Raw genomic sequence first — 24123 nt, 5'->3', positions numbered from 1 at the left:
AGATGTTGTTTGTATAACAACCACCAGGCTAAGGACTACATTGATTCTTTTGTGACCCATTGTGTTCGGGTAAGTGTCGGTTGTCTTACAGAAGCCCTTAATATTGTTAAGCATTGTCAAAGGAATTCTGCACCTTTGAAAATGAGATTGAGATACCTAACATTAGGCCAGAATTTTTAAACATGGATTCCTAAATTCTTAATCTCTTGGAGAAAAACTTTTTCAAATTGCAATTCCAGGACTGTCCATCATATGGGGGACAGGTTTAATAGTAATATATAAAATGGGTGCAGATCTCTCGTGGTGGAAAGTAATTTCATGTACCCAGTGCCGGTGAATGTGTATTGTTCAAAAAGTGTAAATATTTGTACTTCAGTTTGGAGTTGTCTATTGAGTATCTGCATTTGAAGAACTTAATGTAGGGGAAAACACAGCACAGTGTGAAAATCTGAGAATGTATTTAGGCATGAGTCCTTTCACACATCCTGCTAGGTTGCATACTTACTGTGTCTCAGTTTGTAAACAAAATATATTTTTGTGAGATAACTAGGTTTAAAAATAATTTGTGGTTCTTGTTTCAGCCCTTCTGTAGTCTTATTCAAATCCATGGACACAATAGGGCTCGCCAGAGAGATAAACTGGGTCATATTCTTGAGGAATTTGCCACTCTGCAGGATGAGGTAAAGTATCAGCCAGGAGGCCTGCAGGCTTCATCCTCCTGTGTGTTTTTTGCACAGTGGGACATCTAGCATTGGTTTCCCGTAAATGAGCGAAGGTTTGTTCCTCTACCATAACCTTCAGTGTCTACTTCTTAACCTTAAAAAAAGAAAGTCTGCTTCTGCTCCCTGTACTAGCTGGAGCTGCCAGTGCATACAGAATTAATACTATAGTAGAGGAGCTTGTTTTTGAGCCACTTTAAGGTCAGAGCATAGTTTATTTCAAAGACGAAATTGCATCTGTACAACATGAATCCATAAAATATTAATTGCAAATCTGTTTAACAAATCAGATTTTTTAAAGTGTAAAATACATGCAACTCACATTTTACCTCTTTATCATCCAATATTAAATAACACATTCTCAAACTATCTATGAAACTGTTTCCAAACTGGAGCGTATTTGACCATAATGAATGAGAGGTTTTGTTTCACTTGTAAAGGTGGATTTACCGTTTAAGAGATAATTATAAACACTGCTTTCCAGGCTTTGCATGGTTAAGAGAGAGTAGAGGAGTATGGATTGGGAAGATTTTTTTTGGCTTCTTTGGTGGGTCAGTGTTCTGTGGCGATGCTGGGTAGAGAGGGGGTTTGTCAGTGTTGCTCTTGAGGTGTGTCTTCCTGAGTAAAGAATTTGTTGTTGGATTCTTTTGTTTAGCAGTGTGCAGGCTATCTCTGTCCTAGTACTTCATGCTAACAAGTGAAACTCTTCAAACATTTTTTATTTTTATATCCTTTTATGTGCTCTATGCCATCTGGAGCAATATTCTGTGATTTTTTTTTTTAAATAAAAACTTGATGCTGTGGAAGTTCCAAAAATATTTTCAGTTACCTATACAATACTGTAACCATAACAAGCTGTTGCTCCACATTTTTCAGTTGCATGTAGTATGTGGCTACAATACTCATGTTGTTTTGCCAACTCTTTGTAAATAATAGATCAGTAAAATTAAATCATTTGTCACTAAATGTGACAATGCAGTACAGAAAATGTCTTCTACTACAGACAGTGGGTAAATACATAACACAGATTTATGTGCTCTTTGGTCTGTAGAAGTCACAGATTTTATGAAAACAGATTTTTCTTGTTAATGTAATATGGATTGACTATATTTTTATTTAAAATATTGTGAAGGCCTTAATTGAAGCAAACCTATGAATATTGTTTCATCAGCATGTTCTCGGTTTCCTAGAGCTGTGCTCATTTTACTTAAGTTTGCTGTCTTTTTTTGATAGGCAGAAAAAGTAGATGCAGCACTTCACAGTATGTTGCTGAAACAGGAACCTCAAAGGCAACATCTGGCTTGTTTGGGCACCTGGGTCCTCTACCATAATCTCCGCATCATGATACAGTATCTTCTGAGTGGATTTGAATTGGAACTTTACAGTATGCATGAGTATTATTACATATATTGGTAAGACTACACGTAATTGAAAGCTCAGAGGTGGTAGGGAAAGGGGAGTGTTTGGCTAGACACCAGGCTGTGAAAGAATAGGCCAATATTAGGCCAGTGTTTAAATTGGGAATTAGAACAATTCTCTCACTAGATTCCTTGTTTTTCCTGAAACTGACTAAGATAGCTACCTTTCAAATCAGAGTAAGGTGTTATTTTTAAATAGTCACTTTTTCAGACAGCACACTTTAAAATGATCTCTCCATTTAATTTGCCCAAATGTTAAACCTAATGAGATTAGCATTGTTGAAAGGAAAGAAAATATAAACCAGAAGTAGGTAGTGTTTTTCCCTTTTACATTTATGCTGGCTGCCAGAATTGTCATTGCTCCTCATGTCATTAAACTGCTTTCACTAGAGATGTTCTGTTGGAACAAGCTAAATAAGGAGCCAAGAAGCCATCTGGACAGTACAATTCTGAACACATTGGAGAGAACAAACATAGGGAAAGGGGTAAGATGACTGAGTTGTAAACCCCTGCTCCTCATCTCTATTTGTTATGATCTGATGAGACTAAATATTTTGTGCAGACATTCTGGGGTGAGAGAATTGTTCTAATTCCCAATTTAAATTGATTACAGTATTGCATTAGGAAAAGAGACTATGAAATGCATTTTCATTAACATAAGAATAGCAAGACTTGATCAGAACGATCATTCATAAAGTCAAATACCCTGGCTTTTGAAAGTTGCCAGAGCCAGATGCTTCAGCGAGAATGAAAGAATAGGGCCATTTCAAGTCATCCATCCCTTATCATCCAGTTCCAGCTTCTAGCAGTTCAAAGTCTTGGGACACCTGGTACGAGTGCTTGCATCCCTGACCTCTTGGCTAATAATCATTGATAGGCCTATACTCTATGAACTTATCTAACCCTTTTTTGAGCAGTTATACTTTTGGCTTTCTACTTCCTCTGACAATGAATTTCACAGGTTGATTGTGCATTATGTGAAGCACTTCCTTTTGCCTTCATGCTGCCTGTTAAGTACGTTGGGCAACACAAGAAATAGATGCTATGTGAAGGGATAAAGAATGCTTCCCTGTTCACTTCTTCTGTATCATTTAGTTCCAGTATCTTTAATCTCTCCTTGTATGAAAGCTGCTACATGCTCTTAAATGGTTTTCATTGCCTATCTCTGTACCTTCTCCAATTCAGATTTTTTTTATGAGATGGAGTGACCAGAACTGCATGAAGCATTCGAGTTGAGGTTGTACTTTGGATTTATGTAGTTCATTATGATAATTTCGGTTTTTCTTCAAGTGATTGCTCATGTGCATTCCAAACTGTGTGTGTGTGCTGGCGCCTGCCTCATTGCCAGAGAGTGTTTTGCCCTAGTCAGTAGTCATTGGGTTGGAGCATTTCCCCCTGGAGTGGCACCAATATGCTGACTAATATATGCACTGCCCTGTCTCTTCTCACCGCACTGTTGGTTGCTGGACCTCCCTTTCTTCTAGTTAACTGTTGGCTGGTAGCCTTTGTTTATAGGCTAATTAGTTCTTAATTTGTTGTAAATAGTTCATAGCGTTTAGTGGATAGTGACTACTTGTTGAGATAACAGAGGCGGGAGTTACTGTCCCTCTTGGCGCTGGGGTGTGCCTGGGTCTCCAGGTTTTAAAAACTATTGAAAGTGTGGCAACCGGATGTCCAGAAATGCCCCACACCCAACATGTTTGCATTGTCTGGTTGAGGGGGGCATATTCGAGATTGCTGCTCCTTTTGTAAAAAAGTTCAGATCTAAGACTCTGAAGGACAGAGCACAGCAACTTAAGGTCCTACTTATGGAGGCAGCTTCGCAGCTGGACGTTGCTCCCTTGGGGATTTGCAATGAGGCTTCATCAGTGCAGAGCACGCTAGTGCTGTTATCAGGCTCGGTGCTAACTAAGGACCAAGCTGGAATTCATGGCGGTTGTGGAGGGAAACAAACTTACACCTCGGGCAGTGCTGCAGGTGGTGCTAGATGTGGCAGATGCGGCCACCTGGCTTATGGCCTATGGGGTAGCCACGCATATGGGGCATGGTTGCAAGTGTCTGGCCTCCCCTACAAGATGCAACAAATTATACAGGACCTTCCTTTCAAAGGTCCCCCCTTATTTTTGGAAAAGACAAATAAAAGGCTCCACAGCCTGAAGGATTGAAGGGCCACATTAAGCTCATTGGGTCGTCACATTCCAGTGACCCAATGTAGACATTTTACTCTTCGTCCTCCCGCTAGACAATTTCTCCACCAACAGAAGCATAATAGGAGGAGGAGGAACCATGGTGGCAGGAGGTGCCCCAAACAGCACACCCAGGAGCAGGATCATCGCAAGCATTTTGATGGGATGCTTGAGAGCGGCACACCAATTCCTGATGCAGATCCAGCGCACTCCTTGTTTTCCTTCTGCCTGTCCCCTTTCTGCCCTGCCTGGTGCAGCAGAATGTCGGACTGGTGGGTCCTGTGCATGGTAGAAGGGGGGATATGCCATCCAATTTTCTTCATACCACCCTCCCTCTCTCTTCAGGGACCACTCTCACAAGAGTCTGCTCAAGCAGGACATATAATCCCTCCTTCAGCGGAGGGGCTATAGAGGAGGTCCCACATCAGTTTCAGGGGCAGGGGTTTTATTCCCATGCTTTCATAATTCCAAAATTGAAGGTGGGGCTTGAGGCCTATTCTGGACTTACAAGACCTAAACAAGTTTGTAAAAAAGATACTGTTTCATATGATATCTTTGGGTCTCATCATCCCAATGCTGGAACCAGGGGATTGGTTTGCTGCTCTCTACTTACAAAATGCCTATTTTCACCAAAGCAATTTACCCTCCCCACAGGAGGTTTATTTGGTTTGTGGCAGACAGGGGACATTATCAGTTCACGGTCCTTCTATTCGGTCTGTCCTCTGTCGTGAGGGTCTTTACCAAATGCATGATGGTGGTGGTGGCCTTCCTGTGCAGGCGTCGGGGGTCAGCTGTTCCTATTCCTGGATGATTGCCTGGGTTAAAGGGCACTTGCAGAACCAAGTGCATCAGCATGTGCAGCTGATCTGCCAAACGTTTGTCTGTCTCGGCCTCCTGGTCAACGAGGCAAAGTTGGTTCTGGTTCCAACTCAGAGAAATGAGTTTGTTGGGGCCCTCTTGGATGTGGTGCGCACCAGGGCCTTTCTTCCAGACCGCAAGTTTCAGGCCATGTTGTCTGTTATCCATGACAATATCAAGTTCCACACCACAATGGTCAGGTGCAGCATGAAGTTGCTGGGTCACATGGTGGCAGGCACGTTCGTAGTCCACCATGCTGTGCCCTCTTTGGCTGTGGCTCGCCACGGTGTACCATCTTGTCAGAGACAGTATAGACTAATTGATGACAGTGCTGCTGCAAATTTTGTCAACCATGTACTGATGGCTAGATGTGCAAAAGGTCTGTGCAGGAGTCCCCCACAACCCTAGCTCTCTCCCTGGTAACGGATGCCTCGGACCTGGGCTGCAGGGCACATTTGGGGGATCGTCAGACTCAGGCCTTGTGGAACAGAGCAGATCTCCAGCTCCACGGCAGGGAGCTCAGAGCCGTGAGGCAAACATGTGAGGGCTTTTGGGACAGTTTATCAAGATATTGCATGTTGGTGAGCACAGACAACACAACAGCAACGTACTGTGTGAACAGATGGGGGTGCACACTCCTCTTCCCTGTGTCAAGAGGCCCTTGGGCTCACTCTGCCTGGGCGCAGGCATCTTCTGCAGCATTCTTAGCCCATGTTCCTATCCTGGATATTTGCAGAGCAGCCACCTGGTCTTCAGTTTGTATGTTTACGGCCCATTACACACTTAAGCAGCACATTTGGGAGGACGCTGCAGTGGGAATGTCTATCCTACATTCTTTCCAGGGCTCCCACCCCCCCTCCAAGACACTGGCTTGTATTTGCACAGTTTGGAATGCACATGAGCAATCACTCGAACAAGAAAAGACGGTTACCTGTTCTGTAGCTGGTGTTCTTTGAGATGTGTTGCTCATGTCCCTTCCAAAACCCACCCTCGTTCTCCACTGTCGGCAAGAAAGAACTGAGTGTGGGGTGGGGCAGGCGTTGCATATATTAGTCTCCGTATTGGCACCACTCCAGAGCGCACTGCTCCAACCTGATGGCTACCATAGGGCAAAAAGTTTTCTGGCAATTGGTCATGCGCCAGTACACACCCAGTTTGGAATGGACATGAGCAACACATCTTGAAGAACACCAGTTACGGAACAAGTAACTGTCTTTTTTTATTATCAACATTCTGCCAGCTTTTTTGACTGCCACTGCATGTTGAACAGAAATTTTCAGAGAACTATCCACAGTGTCTCCAAGGATTGTCAGAGTTCCCATCATATTGCATTACTTTTAAACTTTCACTGTTGAATTTCATCTGCCATTTTGTTGCCTGGTTATTCAGTTTAGTGAACTTTCTGTGACTCTTTGCAGTCAGCTTTGGGCTTTGCTATCTTGAATTACTTTTTTTTTTCTTTTGCCCTATACAAATTTTGCTTGTTAGGTGTTCTTCAGTCCCTATATGAGATATTACAGATTCCAGATCTTAGGGCATGAGACATTTCTTGTTGTTATGATGCTACTGATACTAGTCTTTGAATTTGGCTATATCAATATAATAAGGGTAATAAAACTGGTTCCATGTTGGTATGTTAGTTTTCAGACTAAGGCATTTGAAGAAAAAGTTATAGTAACTAATGAAACAGTTGCTTTTTTTTTTTTTTTTGATAGGTTTTTCTATAATGCCAGAAGGGACCATTAGCTTTTCTAGTCTGACCTACTGCATACAAGGCCAGTAAATTTCACCCATTTACCCTATTGAGTTTGGCTAATCGCATATCTTCCAGAAAAGGCTTGCATTCTTGATTGGAAGAGAGATTTTGAGGAGATGGTGAGCCTGTCACTTCCCTTGGTAGTTTGTTCGAATGGTTAATCACACTTACTGTTAAAAATTGTGCATTAAATCTCATCTAAATTTGTTTGGCTTTAGCTTGCAGTCATTGGTTCTTGTTGAGACTTTCACTGCGAGATTAAAGAGCCCTTTTAGTGCCTGAGATTTTATCCCCATTAAAGTACTTTTACGTTGTAATCAAGTCACCTCTGTCATCTTGACAAGGTAAATGGATTAAAATCTAATTCATTATAATTGAGCCATCTTTTTAATTGAAATATGATGGTAATTAAGTTTATAGTAATGCCTCTGTTATTTTATCAGTGCACTAAACATAAGGAAAAAAACAGAATACTGAAGACTTAACAGTACCATCTTGTGGCAATTTTGATTACTATCCATTTGCTGTGTGGTCTTTTTCCCTCCTTTGAATGACTGTATGTTATCTGCATTTATAGTACTAAATACTGTAGTTTGGTCTTCTCTTAAAGATCAAATGGAAAGATCAAAATCAGGTGTTGTTGAAGAAAATAATCCTCAGTTGAAGCTCTCATCAGAATTCTGTTAGAAACACATTTCTGGACTGAATTATGAATTCTTTGAAGCTTCATTTGCTTTCATTGTTCATGCTCTGCATTCCTAGATTAGTTTTTCCTCATCTTTTCCTGTTTAGTTTGAAAGAAGGCTATAGGATGTAATACTCCTTGGGAACTTCTGAGGGAATTCTCTGTAACACATCAATATTAATTGTTAATAATCCATGATTTTACTTATTAAAAGTAGTAATCCTTGAATACTGCAATACGAACTGTTTCATAATGCATCTGTTTCATAAAACTAGAAAATTGGCATTTGAAGCATTGTCAGTATTTTAAAAAAAATTAAAAGGGACTTCTTTAAAATACTTTGTCTCTATAATTTAATATGTACTGTTCCTAAACTCTTGGGTTATTTAAATATTAGCCTGAAATCTTCTTAAAGATTTTTGAAGTGGTTAGAAGTCATTTAATTGAATATTCACCCAATACCGTGACATTGATTTATACTAGCAAAAGAATGTTATAGAAATGTCATGCATTCAGTTATATCATTACTAAACATTTATGGTGTTGTGACTTTTTTTCTTCAGCTAGTCTAAAGGAAATAATCAGTTGAGGACAGCATTCTGAACGCATACTGTGCACATGCGTTATGAATAGTTTTGCTGTGTAGTTTATAATCGCCGGATACTATGTTTATTGTAGGTATCTGTCTGAGTTTCTCTATGCCTGGTTGATGTCAACACTAAGCCGTGCTGATAGCTCTCAAATGGCAGAAGAGCGAATAATGGAAGAGCAGCAGAAAGGCCGTAGTAGTAAAAAAACGAAGAAAAAGAAAAAAGGTAGATTTGAGCTTATTTTGCTCTTATTGGCAGTATACCTGTGTGACTTCACTGGCCTCAAGTGGTGTATCTATACAGAAAGGTAAGCCAAGGGTTAGTGGGACTCAAGTCAGCTGTCCCATGTTGGGGAACTCTGAGCTTGAGCATCTACATTGTATTTTAACCCTGTGTAAGTACTTTTCTAATCTATGCTCAAACCTAGGATTTTTGCATTCATGCTGTCAGGTGCAGACTCAAGTCCGAGTAACCGTATCCCAGAATTCCTAGCACCATCACCCTCCTGTAAATGTGGCCAGTCAAGTGCTGAGGGACATGGTGCACTATGAGAAGACTTTACAGACTGCCTTGCATGTTGCTGTGAAGCAGCTGAGTTCTTAAAAGGCCTGATTATTTCACTCTCCATTGCAAACCTAGAAGGCTCTCTGATAAATTGGTGATCAGAAAAGAATGGGTTAGTGCTGATCTGAGGCACTGCCATTCACAAAAGACAGGTGGTTTCACAAAGGACAGGTGGTTTCTGATTTCTATAGAGTGGATCGTAGATGGTTAGGAAAGAGAGTGCTAAGGAATTTGTCGCTCCATGGGGTTTTGAGATACTTCTGGCTGACCCCTGGGAACTGAGTGAAGTAGGGCTGCATCTACATTGCAAAGCAATAGGGCTTGGACTCTGGGTCCCAACTTAACTGTAGCTCAGACCTTCCAGCTCTGCAGGGAACTGCAACTCTGGGCAAACCCTGAGTTAATGTAGTTGCTGGGTAGATGTGATAAAGGTCTGGCTTAAGCTTGGGCTCAAATCCATGTTTATGTTGCAGTGTAGACATGCCTAAAGAGTTATTCTTCTTCGAGTGTCCCCGTGGGTGCTCCACAATAGGTGTTGGGCTTCCCCGGCGCCGCAGATCGGATCTGCCAAGCAGTTTCTGCCGGACCGCGCATGCGCCGGCGCGCGCCGCTCCCTTGCGCGCTCCTGGCCATGTGCACGATCCGGTCCCCGCCAGTTCCTCTTAACCGCCGTCGGCTGCAGACGGAATCCGACTAGGCTAAGGCCAAGTTAGCGTATTCAATAGGCTTTAACTGTTTTTTCTTTAAAGTTTTCAAGTTCTTAGGCTACTGCAAGTTAGCCGGTTGTTATTTTTCAAAAAACAAACAAACAAACAAACAAACAGCAAGCGGGACAGTTTTCAGTCCAGTCCCAGTAACAAGCGCCGGAGGCCAGGAGCATAGGGCCATCAGCCCTCCTGCTGCAGCAGGCCATCAGAAGGGGAAAACAGCACAGAGAAGGTGCTAAGTACCCGTTTAACAACTGAAAGACTCGCCAACAATGTCCTCTTCAGGATTTAAGAAATGTGAGTCCTGCCGAGAGGCAATGCCAGCGTCTGATGGGCACAGTCTATGCATAAGGTGCCTTGGGGAGTCCCATGTTGCACAGAAATGCTCCTTCTGTGCAAAACTAACAGCCAGAGCAAGGAGGGACAGGGAGATGCGGCTTAAAATGCTGCTGTTCGACAAGGCCCTCCAGCCAGACGTGCCGGAGCGGCCGCAGCAGGAGGGACCCTCCGGGGCCCATAAAAGGAAAGCTGCCTCCCTCACCCCATCAGCGCAAAAACAGAGGAAAGCCTCCCCAGCCCGATCCCTGCCGGCAGCAACAGCGAGCGGGACAGGAGGAGCGAGCAGCCCCCAGCCACAGCAACAGCTGATAGGCGGCGGCACGGAGAGCCACATGGCAGCGGCTCAGCCTCCGATAATCAAGCAGCCGCACCGCACCGCAGGCAGGGCGGCAGCTAAACAAGCGCCGGTACCGGTGGCACCGCAAGCAGCGGCACCGACCCCCGGGGAACCGGTGGTGCAGAGTGCGCAGGCACGCAGCCTGCAGGCACCGGAGGACACCGCACGTGCGGCACCGCCCTCGAGTGTGCCGAGCACGGCACGGATGGGGCAGAGATCCCCTACACGTCAAGGGGCGGAGTTACCTCCTCAAGGGAGGGGGAAGGCTGCACACAAGACGAGGCATCGCAGCCCTTCTCCAGACAGGGCTGTGGAGTTGCTTTCTCACAGCCCTCCGCTTATGTTGCAGACTCCAACTAGAAGGCAGGGGTCCCCCCAGCCTACCCGGAGCCCCCTTCTCCATTTTTGCAACCAGCCTCACCCTGGCTGGGACCACCTTCACCCTTCCTGGGGTTTGAACCGCTGGAATACTATTCAAAATCGCTCTCTCCAGTGTCCCAGATCTCTCGACAATCTCGCTCCCCCAGATGCAGAGGGTATGCACCAAGGGAGTGGTCTAGGTCACCTTCCCAAGAACAGTGCCTATACAGCCATGGTCGCCCCTATCACGCGGGGCATAAACACCATCGGCAATCTACTAGGGAAAGATCCCCACAGACGATCGCGTATCCCCGAGGGCAGTTGCGACCGGGGACAGAGACTCAAGCATCTCAGGGGGGACTGGAGTCCTGGCTCCAGACCTCGGGTATACCGAGAGATCTGCAGGCAAAGATAGTTGACTTTCCCTTCGACTCGCAGAAGCTGTTTGCTGAATCAACTGACTTGGTCCTTCATTCCAGTAAAGATTCAAGAGCCACACTTAGGACCCTGGGGATTTACACCCCTCCATACAAAAAGAAAAAGTACTACCCTCAACAAAGACGGTACCAGTACCAGCAACAGCGTCCCCAGTACCACAGGGGTTACGAGCAAGGGCGACATCAACAGCACCAGCAGTACAGAACTCCCAGGCGACGTTCCCAACAGAGCCGTGCGTCCTCAGGGCAGGGCCAAAGGCCACAAGTTTGACACACAGATCCAGGGCTGCGCCATCACTACCATCGCACAAGGTCATCCGAAGCGGCTATTCCACCATCGCTTCCGACCATTCTACGACCAGTGGCAAAGGATCACCACAGACAAATGGGTGCTGGAGATAGCATGGCATAGCCATGGGGTATGCCATCCCCTTCCAGTCGCTCCCACCGCCACGACCTCCACCCAGGCCCCACCTCCAGGAGGCCTCCCAAGTAGCGAGGCTCAAGCAGGAGGTAGACCATCTCATGCTCATAGGGGCAGTGGAAAGAGTGCCGGAGCAACTGCAAGGAAAAGGGTTCTACTCCAGGTACTTCCTCACGGAGAAAAAGACAGGAGGCTGGAGGCCCATCTTAGATCTTCGCGGCCTCAACCGGTACTTGCGCAAGCAACGCTTTCGGATCATCACAATCGCCTCCATCCTTACAGCACTGGACGATGGAGACTGGTTCGCAGCCCTCGATTTACAAGACGCGTACTTCCACATAACTATCCATCCGGCTCACCGGCGATTCCTCCGGTTCATGGTAGGCAATGAACACTTCCAATACAAGGTCCTACCGTTTGGCCTCTCCTCGGCCCCCAGAGTCTTCACCAAGACCTTGGCAGTGGTGTCAGCCTACCTGCACAGACAGGGGGTATTTATATTCCCGTATCTGGACGACTGCCTGCTCAAAGGGGCCTCGAAGGGGGAGGTACTACGCATGATACGCGTCACAGCAAACACGTTCTCTTCACTCGGCCTGGTTATCAATCTGGCAAAATCAAAAATAGACCCCACACAGGACATAGAGTTCATAGGGGCTCGCATAAACTCTGTTACAGCTAGAGTATATCTACCAGAGGCTCGCTTTCGGGCCATCGGCTCCCTCGTACAGGTCATCATCTTCAGCCCTACGGTGCTGGTCTTGACGTGCTTACAGCTGCTGGGCGACATGGCAGCAGCGACGTTCGTAGTACAGAACGCCAGGTTACACATGCGCAGCATGCAGCACTGGCTGGCGAGCGTATACAAACCGGCAGCACACACCGTTCACAGGGTGGTGTCGCCCACACCGGAGGTGCGCAAATCCCTCCAATGGTGGGTAAACCCCAGGAACTTGCTAACAGGGGTACCCTTCCACCAGCCACAAATATCGGTTTTTCTCACTACAGATGCCTCCCTCATAGGGTGGGGAGCACACATGGGCGAAGAGGTGACTCAAGGACTGTGGTCATCCACGGAGCAGTCACTACACATAAATATACTGGAGCTCAGAGCAGTGTTCAACGCCTGCAAACACTTTCGAGACCATATACAAGGCAAAGTCGTCGGGATCAGTACAGACAATACCTCCACCATGTTTTATATAAACAGGCAAGGAGGAGCTCGATCCTGTGCCTTATGCGCGGAAGCAGTCCGCCTATGGAACTGGTGCATCGCCAACAATATAATCTTGAAAGCCTCATACTTGCCAGGTGCGCACAATGTGAAGGCAGACCAGCTAAGCAGGCATTTTGCACTCACACACGAGTGGCAGATCCGTCCCAATCTGCTACGGCCGATTTTCCGCGCATGGGGTTTTTCCCCAGATAGACCTGTTTGCCACTCAGCACAAGAAGAAGTGCCCACGATTCTGCTCCAGGGCAGGACTGGGATGGGGGTCCCTGGGGGACGCGTTCGCAATCCCGTGGAGGGGCCCCCTGCTTTATGCTTTTCCTCCCACAGTGCTGATCCACAAAGTCTCGCAGAAAGCCAGGAGGGAAGAGGCCCGGATGATCCTGATAGTCCCAACGTGGGATCGACAACAATGGTTCCCCCTACTCCTACGCATGTCGGACCGTCCACCGATGCCTCTTCCGGTGGCGCCGGATCTGCTCACGCAAGCCCAGGGGTCCATAGTGCACCCGCACTCCCAAAGCCTGCAACTGCAAGCGTGGTTAATCCATGGCTCAGCTCCCTAGAGAGCACATGCACAGAGGAAGTGCAGCAAGTCCTAGAAAGTAGCAGGAGGACTTCCACCAGGAAGACCTACAAGCAGAAATGGACTCGCTTCACGGCTTGGTGTTCTACCAAACAGCTGGCCCCCCTTTCGGTGCCTATACCTACAATACTAGAGTATTTACTGGACCTCAAGAGAGGAGGACTCTCGCTATCCTCGTTGAAGGTCCACCTTGCCGCCATCTCGGCGTTCAGACACGAGGAGGAAGGGCACATGGTGTTCGCCCATCTTGTGGTTACCAGGTTCCTCAAAGGGTTGGTAAACCTATACCCCCCTTGGAAACGGATTCCACCTTCGTGGAACTTGGACCTGGTGCTTACCGTGCTAATGGGACCACCGTTCGAGCCCTTGGCCGCGGTCCCCCTCCGCCTCCTTACAATAAAGACGACCTTTCTTCTTGCAATTACGTCAGCTCGTAGGGTGAGCGAGCTTGCGGCAGTCATGGCAACGCCACCCTGCACTGTTTTTTCCAAGGAGGCGGTAACCATACGGCTGCATCCAGCCTTTGTTCCCAAAGTTTCTTCTGAGTTTCACATTAACGAACCTATTGTTCTACCCTCGTTTTATCCAAAGCCTCATAACTCCAACGAAGAGGCGCGCCTACACCTCCTGGACGTGAGGAGGGCGCTAGCCTTCTACGTAGACAGGACCAAGTCCTTCCGGAAAACGGATAGACTCCTAGTCTCCCTCGCTCCCAAATCAAAAGGAGAAGGTCTCTCCTCGCAGAGAATCTCAAAGCATATTGTATCCTGCATAAAAATGTGCTACGAACTCAAAAAGATTCCTTTACTGGCCACGCCCAGGGCTCATTCCACTAGGGCGGTGGTGGCATCAACAGCCTTTTTCAAGGGCGTTGCGTTAAAAGACATTTGCAGAGCGGCGACCTGGTCATCCTACGACACCTTCGCCAAACATTACGCCCTTCACAGGGTATTCCAAGAGGATACCCGTCTCTCTACAGCGGTCCTCTCGGGGACAAGCTACACATAATCCGATTACCCACCTCCTATCTTGGGTTACTGCTGGGTAGTCACCTATTGTGGAGCACCCACAGGGACACTCGAAGAAGAAAGACAGGTTACTTACCGTAGTAACGGTGGTTCTTCGAGATGTGTCCCCGTGGGTGCTCCACTACCCGCCCATTCTCCCCGCTTCGGATCTCTGTTAGTGTTTTGCAGGGGCATCCGAGGCGGTTGGTCGAGAAACTGGCGGGGACTGGATCGCGCACATGGCCAGGAGCGCGCAAGGGAGCGGCGCGCGCCGGCGCATGCGCGGTCCGGCAGAAACTGCTTGGAAGATCCGATCTGCGGTGCCGGGCAAGCCCGACACCTATTGTGGAGCACCCACGGGGACACATCTCGAAGAACCACCGTTACTACGGTGAGTAACCTGTCTTTTCTAATTCTTGTATTCGTGAGGTTAATGTTCTGTCCTTACTGTTTTCTCTGGGGGGGGAGGGGGAGGAGGGGACAGAGAGCTGGGTTGTTGCCTGGGGTTGAATGTGAATCTAGTTTTTAATTAATGGAATATGATTTAATCCATATACCAGCATTTCCCACCTCTTTGCAATATGAGCATCTTGGGAAGACAAATTACCTGTCTCTCTCCTTCCACTCTGTCATGTTAGCAGCATGCTATGGGAGAAATATAAACTATTGCTGTTCCATGCATCCAGAGGAGAATGCCTATTCTTTGGGATATACAGCCCTACAAAAAGTTTAGCTTTACAAAGGCAGTGTTTGTCTGACAGTGAGGTGCAGTACTTATTGTCAGATCAAATTTTTATTATATTCCTAATTTCCATAGGCTTTAGTTCAGCAAGGTACATAAGCTTGTGCTTAACTTCAAGAATATAAATTGTCACATTGAAGTCCAGGGACTACTCATGTGAATAAAAGTTAGGCATGTACTTAAGTACCTTGTTTATCTGGGGGCCAAATGAACTTGTCTGTATGTCATAATTTAAAGAGAAAGTTTCTGATTTCTAGAGAAAGTGACAAGGATATCCAGGTGATATTTGTATTTAACAATTTTAATTAACAAGTAGCTTCAAAAATATTTCTTGCATTTGTTCTGTATCACTATTTGAGTGAAAAATCTTTTTATATGGAATTTACAGTTCGCCCGCTGAGCAGAGAGATCACCATGAGCCAGGCATATCAGAACATGTGTGCTGGAATGTACAAGGTAACTCATTACTGTACACTTGGTATACATAGAATTCAGTTTTGTTATATGGTGGTGTTCATATTAACTCCACTGACACCACTTTTTTGTAATTTGTCTCCATTCTGTTCTTGGTTTTGAGACTCAAGCTCTTGTTTTTGGAATGCCAAGTCCTCCAATTTCCCACTCTAGTTTTCTAATGGATATGAGTAAGACGGAATAGTGTGTGTGGAAACCAATACCTTTAGTCACTGGAACTTATTTATAGTGCCCTCCCCTGTCACTAAAGCAGGCTGGATACCAAAAACTATCTAGCTGAAACAGAATAAAACAAATTCTGGAAGTGTGTATCAGGGACAGGCCAGCAGGCCCCAGGGGGAAGGGTGGAAGGCAGCCCAGGACACAGCCTGGGCTAAGGGAAAAACACAAAGAGTTAATTACGCTCCCAGGTGGAGGCAGTATGGCGTGGCAGCAGGCAATCAATTAACAAGGACCAGCTGAGCTGACTGCCAGCAGGCTTAAAAGCAACCAAGACAAACAGAGCAAAGAAGGAGACAGAGAGAGGTGGTGGAGGAGCGAGACAGACATTCCGAGGGAGATAAGAAGCCAGAAGCAGTTTAGGAACGGAGAGCATTACCCACAAGAGAGACAACAGCTTTGGCAGTGAGAGTGGAGGGAAGGAGTCCAGCCACAGCCCAGGCCCTGCAGCCTGGAGGGCGTCAGAGGGGCTGAAGAGGTGGTCACAGAATCATAGGGCTGGAAGGGACCTCAGGACGTCATCTAGTCCACACCCCTGCTTCAAGCAGGATCAAGCCCCAGTAAGTCATCACAGCCAGGACCTTGTCCAGCCGGGACTTAAAAACCTCAGGGGACGGAGAATCCACCACCTCTCTAGGCAACACATTCCAATGCTTCACCACCCTCCTGGTGAAGTAGTTTTTCCTAATATCCAACCTACACCTCTCCCTCTTCAATTTCAGACCATTACTCCTTGTTCTGCCATCTGACACCACTGAGAACAGTTTCTCACCTTCCTCTTTAGAGGTCCCCTTCAGGAAGTTGAAGGCTGCTATTAAATCACCCCTAAGTCTTCTCTTGTGTAAACTGAACAAGCCCAAATCCCGCAGCCTATCCTCATAAGTCTTGTGCTCCAGCCCCTTAATAATTTTTGTTGCCCTCCACTGAACCTGCTCCAGCAAATCCACATCCTTTTTATACAGGGGGGCCCAAAACTGGACACAATATTCCAGATGTGGCCTCACTAGTGCCGAATACAGGGAAATAACTACTTCTCTAGATCTGCTCGAAATGCTCCTAATGCAGCCTAGTATGCTGTTAGCCTTCTTGGCTACGAAGGCACACTGTTTACTCATATCCAGCCTTTCATCCACCATAACCCGTAGGTCCCTTTCCACCGTACTGCTGCTGAGCCAGTCAGTTCCCAGCCTGTAACAATGCTTGGGATTCTTCCGTCCCAGAGGCAGGACTTTACACTTCTCCTTGTTGAACCACATCAGATATCTTTTGGCTCAGTCCTCCAATTTATCCTGGTCACTCTGGATTCTCTCTCTACCCTCCAACGTATCTACCTCTGCCAATTCCCTTAGTACCCTTGGGTGCATTAAATCCAGACCCATGGACTTGTGAACGTCTAGTTTTTCTTGATAGCTCAGAACTTGTTCCTTCCCTACAGATGGCTGCCCTCCACCTTCCCATACTTCATTGTCTAGGACCATCATGTGGAAGTTGTCTTTGTCTGTGAAGACTGAGGCAAAAAAAGCATTGAGTACTTCAGCTTTTCCTGCATTATCTGTCACTAGGTTACCTCCCTCATCCAGTAACGGTCCCACGCCTTCTCTGATAACCCTTTTATTATTAACATGCCTGTAGAAACCCTTCTTGTTACTCTTCACATCCCTTGCCAGGTGCAGTTCCAATTGTGCTTTTGCTTTCCTGATTACTGCCTGGCATTCTCCAGCCGTATGTCTATACTCCTCCTTAGTCAACTGTCCACATTTCCATTTCTTGTATGCATCCTTTTTGAATTTAAGCTGACTAAGGACTTCCCCGTTAAGCCAAGCTGGTTGCCTACCATGTTTGCATTTCTTACTATGCAGCGGGATGGTTTGTTCCTCTGCCTTCAGTATGACTTCTTTAAAATACTGCCAGTTGTCTTCAACTCTTTTTCCCCTTCACCTTCGTTTCCCAAGGGATCCTGTTCATCTGTTCTCTCAGGTAGTCAAAGTCTGCTCTCCTGAAATCAAGGGTCTGTATGTTACTGCTCACCTTTCTTCCTTTTGTCCGGATCCTGAAATCTACGATCTCACGGTTGCTGCAGCCCAGGTTTCCTCCCACTTCTATTTCTTCTACTAGTTCTTCCCTGTTTATGAGCTGCAGGTCAAGCTGCACATGGCCCCTGGCCGGTTCCTTTAGCACTTTTGCCAAGAAGTTATCCCCCGTAGTCTCCAAAAACTTCCTGGATTTTCTGTGTGCTGATGTATTGGTCTCCCAACCAATGTCCGGATGATTAAAGTCTCCCATGAGAACCAGGGCCTGTAATTTGGAAGCTTCATTTAGCTGCCTGAAGAAAGCCTCATCCATCTCATCTCCCCTGATCTGGTGGTCTGTAGCAGACACCAGCTACATCATCACCTCTGTTACTTCCGTCTCTAAGTTTAACCCAAAGACACTCAACTGGATTTTCTCCTTCCTCATACTGGAGCTCTGAGCAATCATACTGCTCCCTCACATAGAGCGCAGCTCCTCCTCCTCTTCTCCCCGTCTGTCCTTCCTAAACCGTTTATAACCTTCCATGACTGTGCTCCAGTTATGCAAATTGTCCCACCAAGTCTCCGTTATTCCAACTACCTCATACTTCTTTGACTGTCACAGGGCCTCTAATTCTTCCTGTTTGTTCCCCAGGCTTCTGGCATTTGTGTACAAACATCTTAGAGAAGGGGCTGATTGGCCCACGTTCTCCTCTTCACCCAGAAAACTCACTTGATTGTTCCCTCCTCCTTCCCCACTTACCTCAGGGCTTGTGTCACCTTCCCCCGACGGACCTAGTTTATAGCCCTCCTCACTAGGTTTGCAAGCCTACCCGCAAAGATGCTCTTTCCTCTCTTCATGAGGTGGATCCCATCTCTTCCCAGCAATCCCTGTTCATGAAAGAAAATCCCATGGTCAAAGAAACCAAATCCTTCCCTGCTATACCACCTATACAATCACGCGTTTACCTCTCTGTTTCGACGATACCAATGCAGACCCCTTCCTTCCACAGGGAGGATAGATGAGAACACCACTTGTGCACCATATTCCTTTTCCTTGGTCATCCCTGAAGCAAGACAGAAGGGGCACCTTACCACGTGTTACCATAAACTAAATGCCCTACTGAATTTGCAGCCATGAAAAGTGCTTTACAGACCATGAACTCTAGTCTCCACCCTGAAATCTGGTCTTTTGTGTGCGCCATGCTACAGTAGTCCCTCAATTTCCCTGGAGGTTGCATCCTGGGCAACCTCTGTGTGAATTGAATTTCGCATAAATTGGGGGGAGGTTGGGGGAGTTGGCATGATGCAAAAGGGAGTTGCAGTGAAGAGGAAAGGTCACAAGGTTATTTTAGGGGATAGTAGTATTGCCACCCCTATGTCTGTGTTGACTTCAGAGCTGTGCAGCTGGAGAATAGTGGTTGTTGGCTAGCTGCCCGGATCTGAAGACAGCAGCACAGAAGTAGGCCTGTCAGTTCCATACCTTGCCATTCATTGTTCTGTGCTCTGCCTTCAGAGCTAGGCTCCTGCTCAGCTCTGAAGGCAGCACTATCACCAGCAGCACAGAGGGATAGCAGTACTGCAACTCCCCCAACAATAGTGTTGCAGATCCTCCCCCGCAACTCCATTTTGGGTCACTAGCCCTACAATTATAACACTGTGAAATATCCTATTTAAATAGCTGAAACCATGAAATTTGTGATTTTTAAAATCCTAAAATGGACTGTGAATTTACACACAGTGCTGAAAGGAACGGACTGCTATTTACCTAGCCTCCCCCATTCTCTGTGCTCTGATAAGCAAATAGAGGTGAAATATTAGCTGAAAAACAGCTATGGTTCAGATGTGATTTGATATCTGAGTAAGATCTGCCATGAATCACTCCACCCTCTCTCTCTTTCTGCCATGAATCACTCCACCCTCTCTCTCTCTCCCTGAAGATTAAAATAGTAACCATGTTAACCATTTGCCTGACTTGTTTTGGTCCATTATGAAGCACATATGAAAAGTCCATTCCCTAGGCCAGGCTTGGCCAACATCTGGCCTGCAGGCCAGAATCCAGCTTGCAAAGCCTTTTCATTTGGCCTGTGAAGCCAACTGCAGTGCCATTTTATTCAAGCCAACCAAAGTGAGTGTGGGGCATGGGGTTGGCAATCCACGGCAACATGTGGCTCTTTAAGGAGCCCTTTGTGGCTCCACGAGCTGTCGCCGCTGACTCCTCCTCCAGCTCCCTGCCCTGTCGTGCTGAACTCACAGCTGGATCCCTCCCGCTGCCATGCTGGTTGTTAAACCAATTAAATTTCAGCGCAGCAGGGCAGGGAGCCGTCTATGCTGCAGGTAGTGGAATGCATTAGGACAGCTGGGGGATGCCACATAGGTGCTCTGAGGAGAAGGCGGCAGCTGCCGTGAACGAGCAGTTGGGGGGAGCAGTGGCAGGGCTCGGAGCTCGTTGCCTGAGATAGGGTAATCCTGGTTTGTGGCTGAGATGGGTTAAGTCTGAATGAGGGGAGCAGTTTTGGGACTGAGAGGGGTTAAGCCCTGGGGGTCATGGGATGGTTTGGGGCTGAGAGGGTTTAATCCCTGGGGATGGGGAAGAGCACTTTGGGCCTGAGAGGGGTTAGGGCTGGGGATGGGAGGGATGGTTTCGGGCTATTTTGTGTTCGGCCCCCAGAACATGTAAAAAATCGCCATGTGGTCCCTGATGCAAAAAGGTTAGCCACCCTGTCTCTAGGCAGACAAAGAGACGAGTAAAAGCCAGAGATAGAAGTAGTATGGTTGTGACCTTTTTGCATAAGACATCTGGAAAAGTATTTCCAAATGACTTGTTTCCCATCTTTCTTATGTGTATCAATGCAGATTCCAAGATGTAATAGTGTGATGTGACAAAATGCTGAAGTTTTGCACTTTTGGTCTTTCTCATTCCTTCTCCATCTCCTCCCCTTTAGACAATGATAGCCTTTGACATGGATGGCAAAGTGAGAAAGCCCAAATTTGAGCTCGATAGTGAGCAAGTTCGATACGAGCACAGGTTTGCGCCATTCAACAGTGTCATCACACCACCGCCCGTGCACTATCTTCAGTTCAAGGTGGATTCTCTTTTTCAAATGGTCTTAAAACACTTCAGATTCAGCTCTGCCCATAATTGTTTGTACCTTCCTTGTAAATCAGACCCTGGGATGTACATACTACTGGCTGATTTTATGGCACACATTTTGATGCTTCTTAGTGTATTGAGAGACAGTATTGTGTCTTTAAATGCTGTGTTATGAGTTAAAAGTATCCTTTTTTTTTTAAAGTTACGTAAGCAATGCAGAGAATGACAAGAGGCTGTACACTGTATTTGCAGTAAGAAAAAAAATGAACTGCTAATTTTTGTTGTTACTCGTAATGTGTACATTTGTGTGAAAAGGATATCAAATTTGACTGACTCAGCTAGAATAATATATGTTTAGAAAATGTAGTTGTTTAACAGACAAGGGCTACGTCTACACGTGCAGCCAACATCGAAATAGCTTATTTCGATGAATAACGTCTACACGTCCTCCAGGGCCGGCAACGTCGATGTTCAACTTCGATGTTGCTCAGCCCAGCATCGAAATAGGCGCAGCGAGGGAACGTCTACACGTCAAAGTAGCACACATCGAAATAGGGATGCCAGGCACAGCTGCAGACAGGGTCACAGGGCGGACTCAACAGCCAGCCGCTCCCTTAAAGGGCCCCTCCCAGACACAGTTGCACTAAACAACACAAGATACACAGAGCTGACAACTGGTTGCAGACCCTGTGCCTGCAGCATAGATCCCCAGCTGCCGCAGAAGCAGCCAGAAGCCCTGGGCTAAGGGCTGCTGCCCACGGTGACCATAGAGCCCCGCAGGGGCTGGAGAGAGAGCATCTCTCAACCCCCCAGCTGATGGCCGCCATGGAGGACCCAGCAATTTCGACGTTGCGGGACGTGGATCGTCTACACGGTCCCTACTTCGACGTTGAACGTCGAAGTAGGGCGCTATTCCTATCTCCTCATGAGGTTAGCGACTTCGACGTCTCGCCGCCTAACGTCGAAGTTGGTGCCGCTACTTCGAAGTAGCATGCACGTGTAGACGCAGCTAAAATGTTAACAGTAACAGAGAGGAAGCCGTGCTAGTCCATACACTATCAAAAGAAAAAGCAGTCAAGTAGCACTTTCATGACTAGCAAAATAGTTTATTGGGTGAGCTTTCGTGGGACAGACCCACTTCTTCAGACCATAGCAGACTCAATATTTAAGGCACAGAGAACCAAAAACAGTAAGCAAGGAGGACAAATCAGAAAAAGATAATCAAGGTGAGCAAATCAGACAGTGGAGGGGTGGGGGGGAAGATCAAGAATTAGATTAAGCCAAGTATGCAGACAAGCCCCTATAGTGACTCAGAAAGCTCCTGTCCTGGTTTAAACCATGTGTTAATGTGCCGAATTTGAATATAAAAGCCAGCTCAGCTGCTTCCCTTTGAAGAACGGTGCAAAAGTTTTGTTTTTTTTTTTCAGTAACACACGTACCTTGAGGTCATTGACAGAATGCCCTATGCCATTAAAATGTTGACTAACTGGTTTGTGGATCTGGAGTGTTTTGATGTCTGTTTTGTGCCCGTTGACCCTTTGTCTAAGGGAGTTAGAAGTCTGTCCAATATACAAAGCATCTGGGCATCGTTGGCACATGATGGCATATATGATGTTAGTAGAGGAGCATGAGAAAGTGCCCGTGATTCTGTGAGTAACCTGGTTAGGTCCAGTGATGGTATTTCCAGAGAAGATATGTGGACAAAGCTGGCAGCGGGCTTTGTTGCAGGGAAAGGTTCCAGGACTGGTATTCCTGGGGTATAGACTGTGGCTGTTTGTGAGATCCTCATAAGGTTGGGAGGTTGTCCGTAGGAGAGAACAGACTTGTCACCTAAGCCCTTCTGGAGTGTGGCATCCTGATTAAGGCTAGGTTGTAGGTCTTTAATAATTCGGTGCAGTGGTCTGAGTTGGGGGCTGTGGGTGATGACCAGTGGTGTTCTGTTCTTGGCTTTTTTGGGCTGATCTTGGAGTAGCTGGTCTCTGGGTATTCGTCTGGCCCCGTCGATTTGTTTTTTTACTTCTCCTCATGGGTAATTCAGGTTTATGAATATTTGGAAAAGATCTTGTAGTTTTTGGTCTCTGTCAATTGGATCAGAGCAAATGCAATTTTATCTAAGAGCTTGACTGTAAACAATGGATCTAGTCACGTGTGCAGGATGGAAGCTAGAAGGGTGTAGATAAGTATAGCGATCAGTAGGTTTTTGGTACAGTGTGGTACTGATCAGGCCATCCTTGATTAGTACTGTAGTGTCCAGGAAATGTATCTCTTGCGTGTTGTAATCGAGGCATAAGTTGATGGTGGGCTGTAGATTGTTAAAGTCCCTGTGGAATTCTTCTAGAGTCTCTGTACCATGGGTCCAAATCATAAAGATGTCATCAGTTATCTTAAGTAGAGGAGGGGTAATAGGGGACGAGAGCTGAGGAATCGTTGTTCCAGGTCAGCCATAAATATATTAGCATATTGTGGGGCCATGCAGGTGCCCATAGCAGTTCCACTAATCTGGAGGTATAAATTGTCCCCAAATCGGAAATGATTGCATGTGAGAACAAAGTTACAGAGGTCAGACACCAGATTGGCTGTGGTGGCATCAGGCATGGTATTCCTGATTGCTTGTAATCCGTCTTTATGTGGAATATTAGTGTACGGGGCCCCTACGTCCATTGTGGCAAGGATGGTGTTATCAGGAACTTTTCTGATGTTTTGTAATTTCCTCAGGAAGTTGGTGGTATCTCAGCTATAGCTGTGAGTGTTGGTGGCATAGGGTTTGAGGAGGGAGTCCACGTAACTGGATAGTTCGGTGGTAAGAGTGCCAATACCTGAAATGATAGGGCATCCAGGGTTTCCAGGTTTGTGGATTTTGGGAAGTAAATAGAATAATCCAGGCTGCGGCTCAGATGGTGTGTCTGAGTTAATGAGGTCCTGAGTAGCAGCAGGGAGTTCCTTCAGTAGTTGTAATTTCCTTTGGAATTCCAAAGTGGGATGAGCGGAGAGAGGTCTGTAAAATGTGGTGTTGGAGAGTTGTCTGGCTGCCTCCTGTTTGTAGTCTAACTTATTCAGGATGACAACAGCACCCCCTTTGTCAGCTGGTTTAATTATGATGTCTGGGTTATTTTTGAGACTCTGGACAGCATGGCTTTCAGCATAGTTCAGATTGTGTCTCATTTGGCATTGTTCGTGTATAATGTCAGCCTGAGCACGGTGCCTGCTGCCAGCTTTGTCCACATATCTTCTCTGGAAATACCATCACTGGACCTAACCAGGTTACTCACAGAATCACGGGCACTTTCTCATGCTCCTCTACTAACATCATATATGCCATCATGTGCCAACGATGCCCAGATGCTTTGTATATTGGACAGACTTCTAACTCCCTTAGACAAA

The 24123-nt window shown here is 46.4% G+C and overlaps 1 protein-coding gene across 3 annotated transcripts in view; it reads left to right on the top strand.

Annotated features, from left to right (window-relative positions):
• NAA35 (N-alpha-acetyltransferase 35, NatC auxiliary subunit) overlaps nucleotides 1–24123 on the top strand; it is a 78195-nt gene that overhangs the window by 47792 nt on the left and 6280 nt on the right. For 2 of the 3 annotated variants that reach the window (XM_074995157.1, XM_074995158.1), the window contains 6 exons: nucleotides 3–69; nucleotides 582–680; nucleotides 1953–2131; nucleotides 8301–8437; nucleotides 15335–15402; nucleotides 20594–20734. In XM_074995157.1, the coding sequence (XP_074851258.1) occupies nucleotides 3–69; nucleotides 582–680; nucleotides 1953–2131; nucleotides 8301–8437; nucleotides 15335–15402; nucleotides 20594–20734 (691 nt within the window). Of the gene's footprint in view, nucleotides 1–2; nucleotides 70–581; nucleotides 681–1952; nucleotides 2132–8300; nucleotides 8438–15332; nucleotides 15403–20593; nucleotides 20735–24123 lie in introns of all 3 variants that reach the window. The other variant, XR_012645714.1, reaches the window with a different exon arrangement.

This window comes from Carettochelys insculpta, chromosome 5 (genome assembly GCF_033958435.1).
Source record: "Carettochelys insculpta isolate YL-2023 chromosome 5, ASM3395843v1, whole genome shotgun sequence".
Taxonomy (NCBI): Eukaryota; Metazoa; Chordata; order Testudines; family Carettochelyidae; genus Carettochelys; species Carettochelys insculpta.
This window is presented reverse-complemented; position numbering and strand designations above follow the sequence as displayed.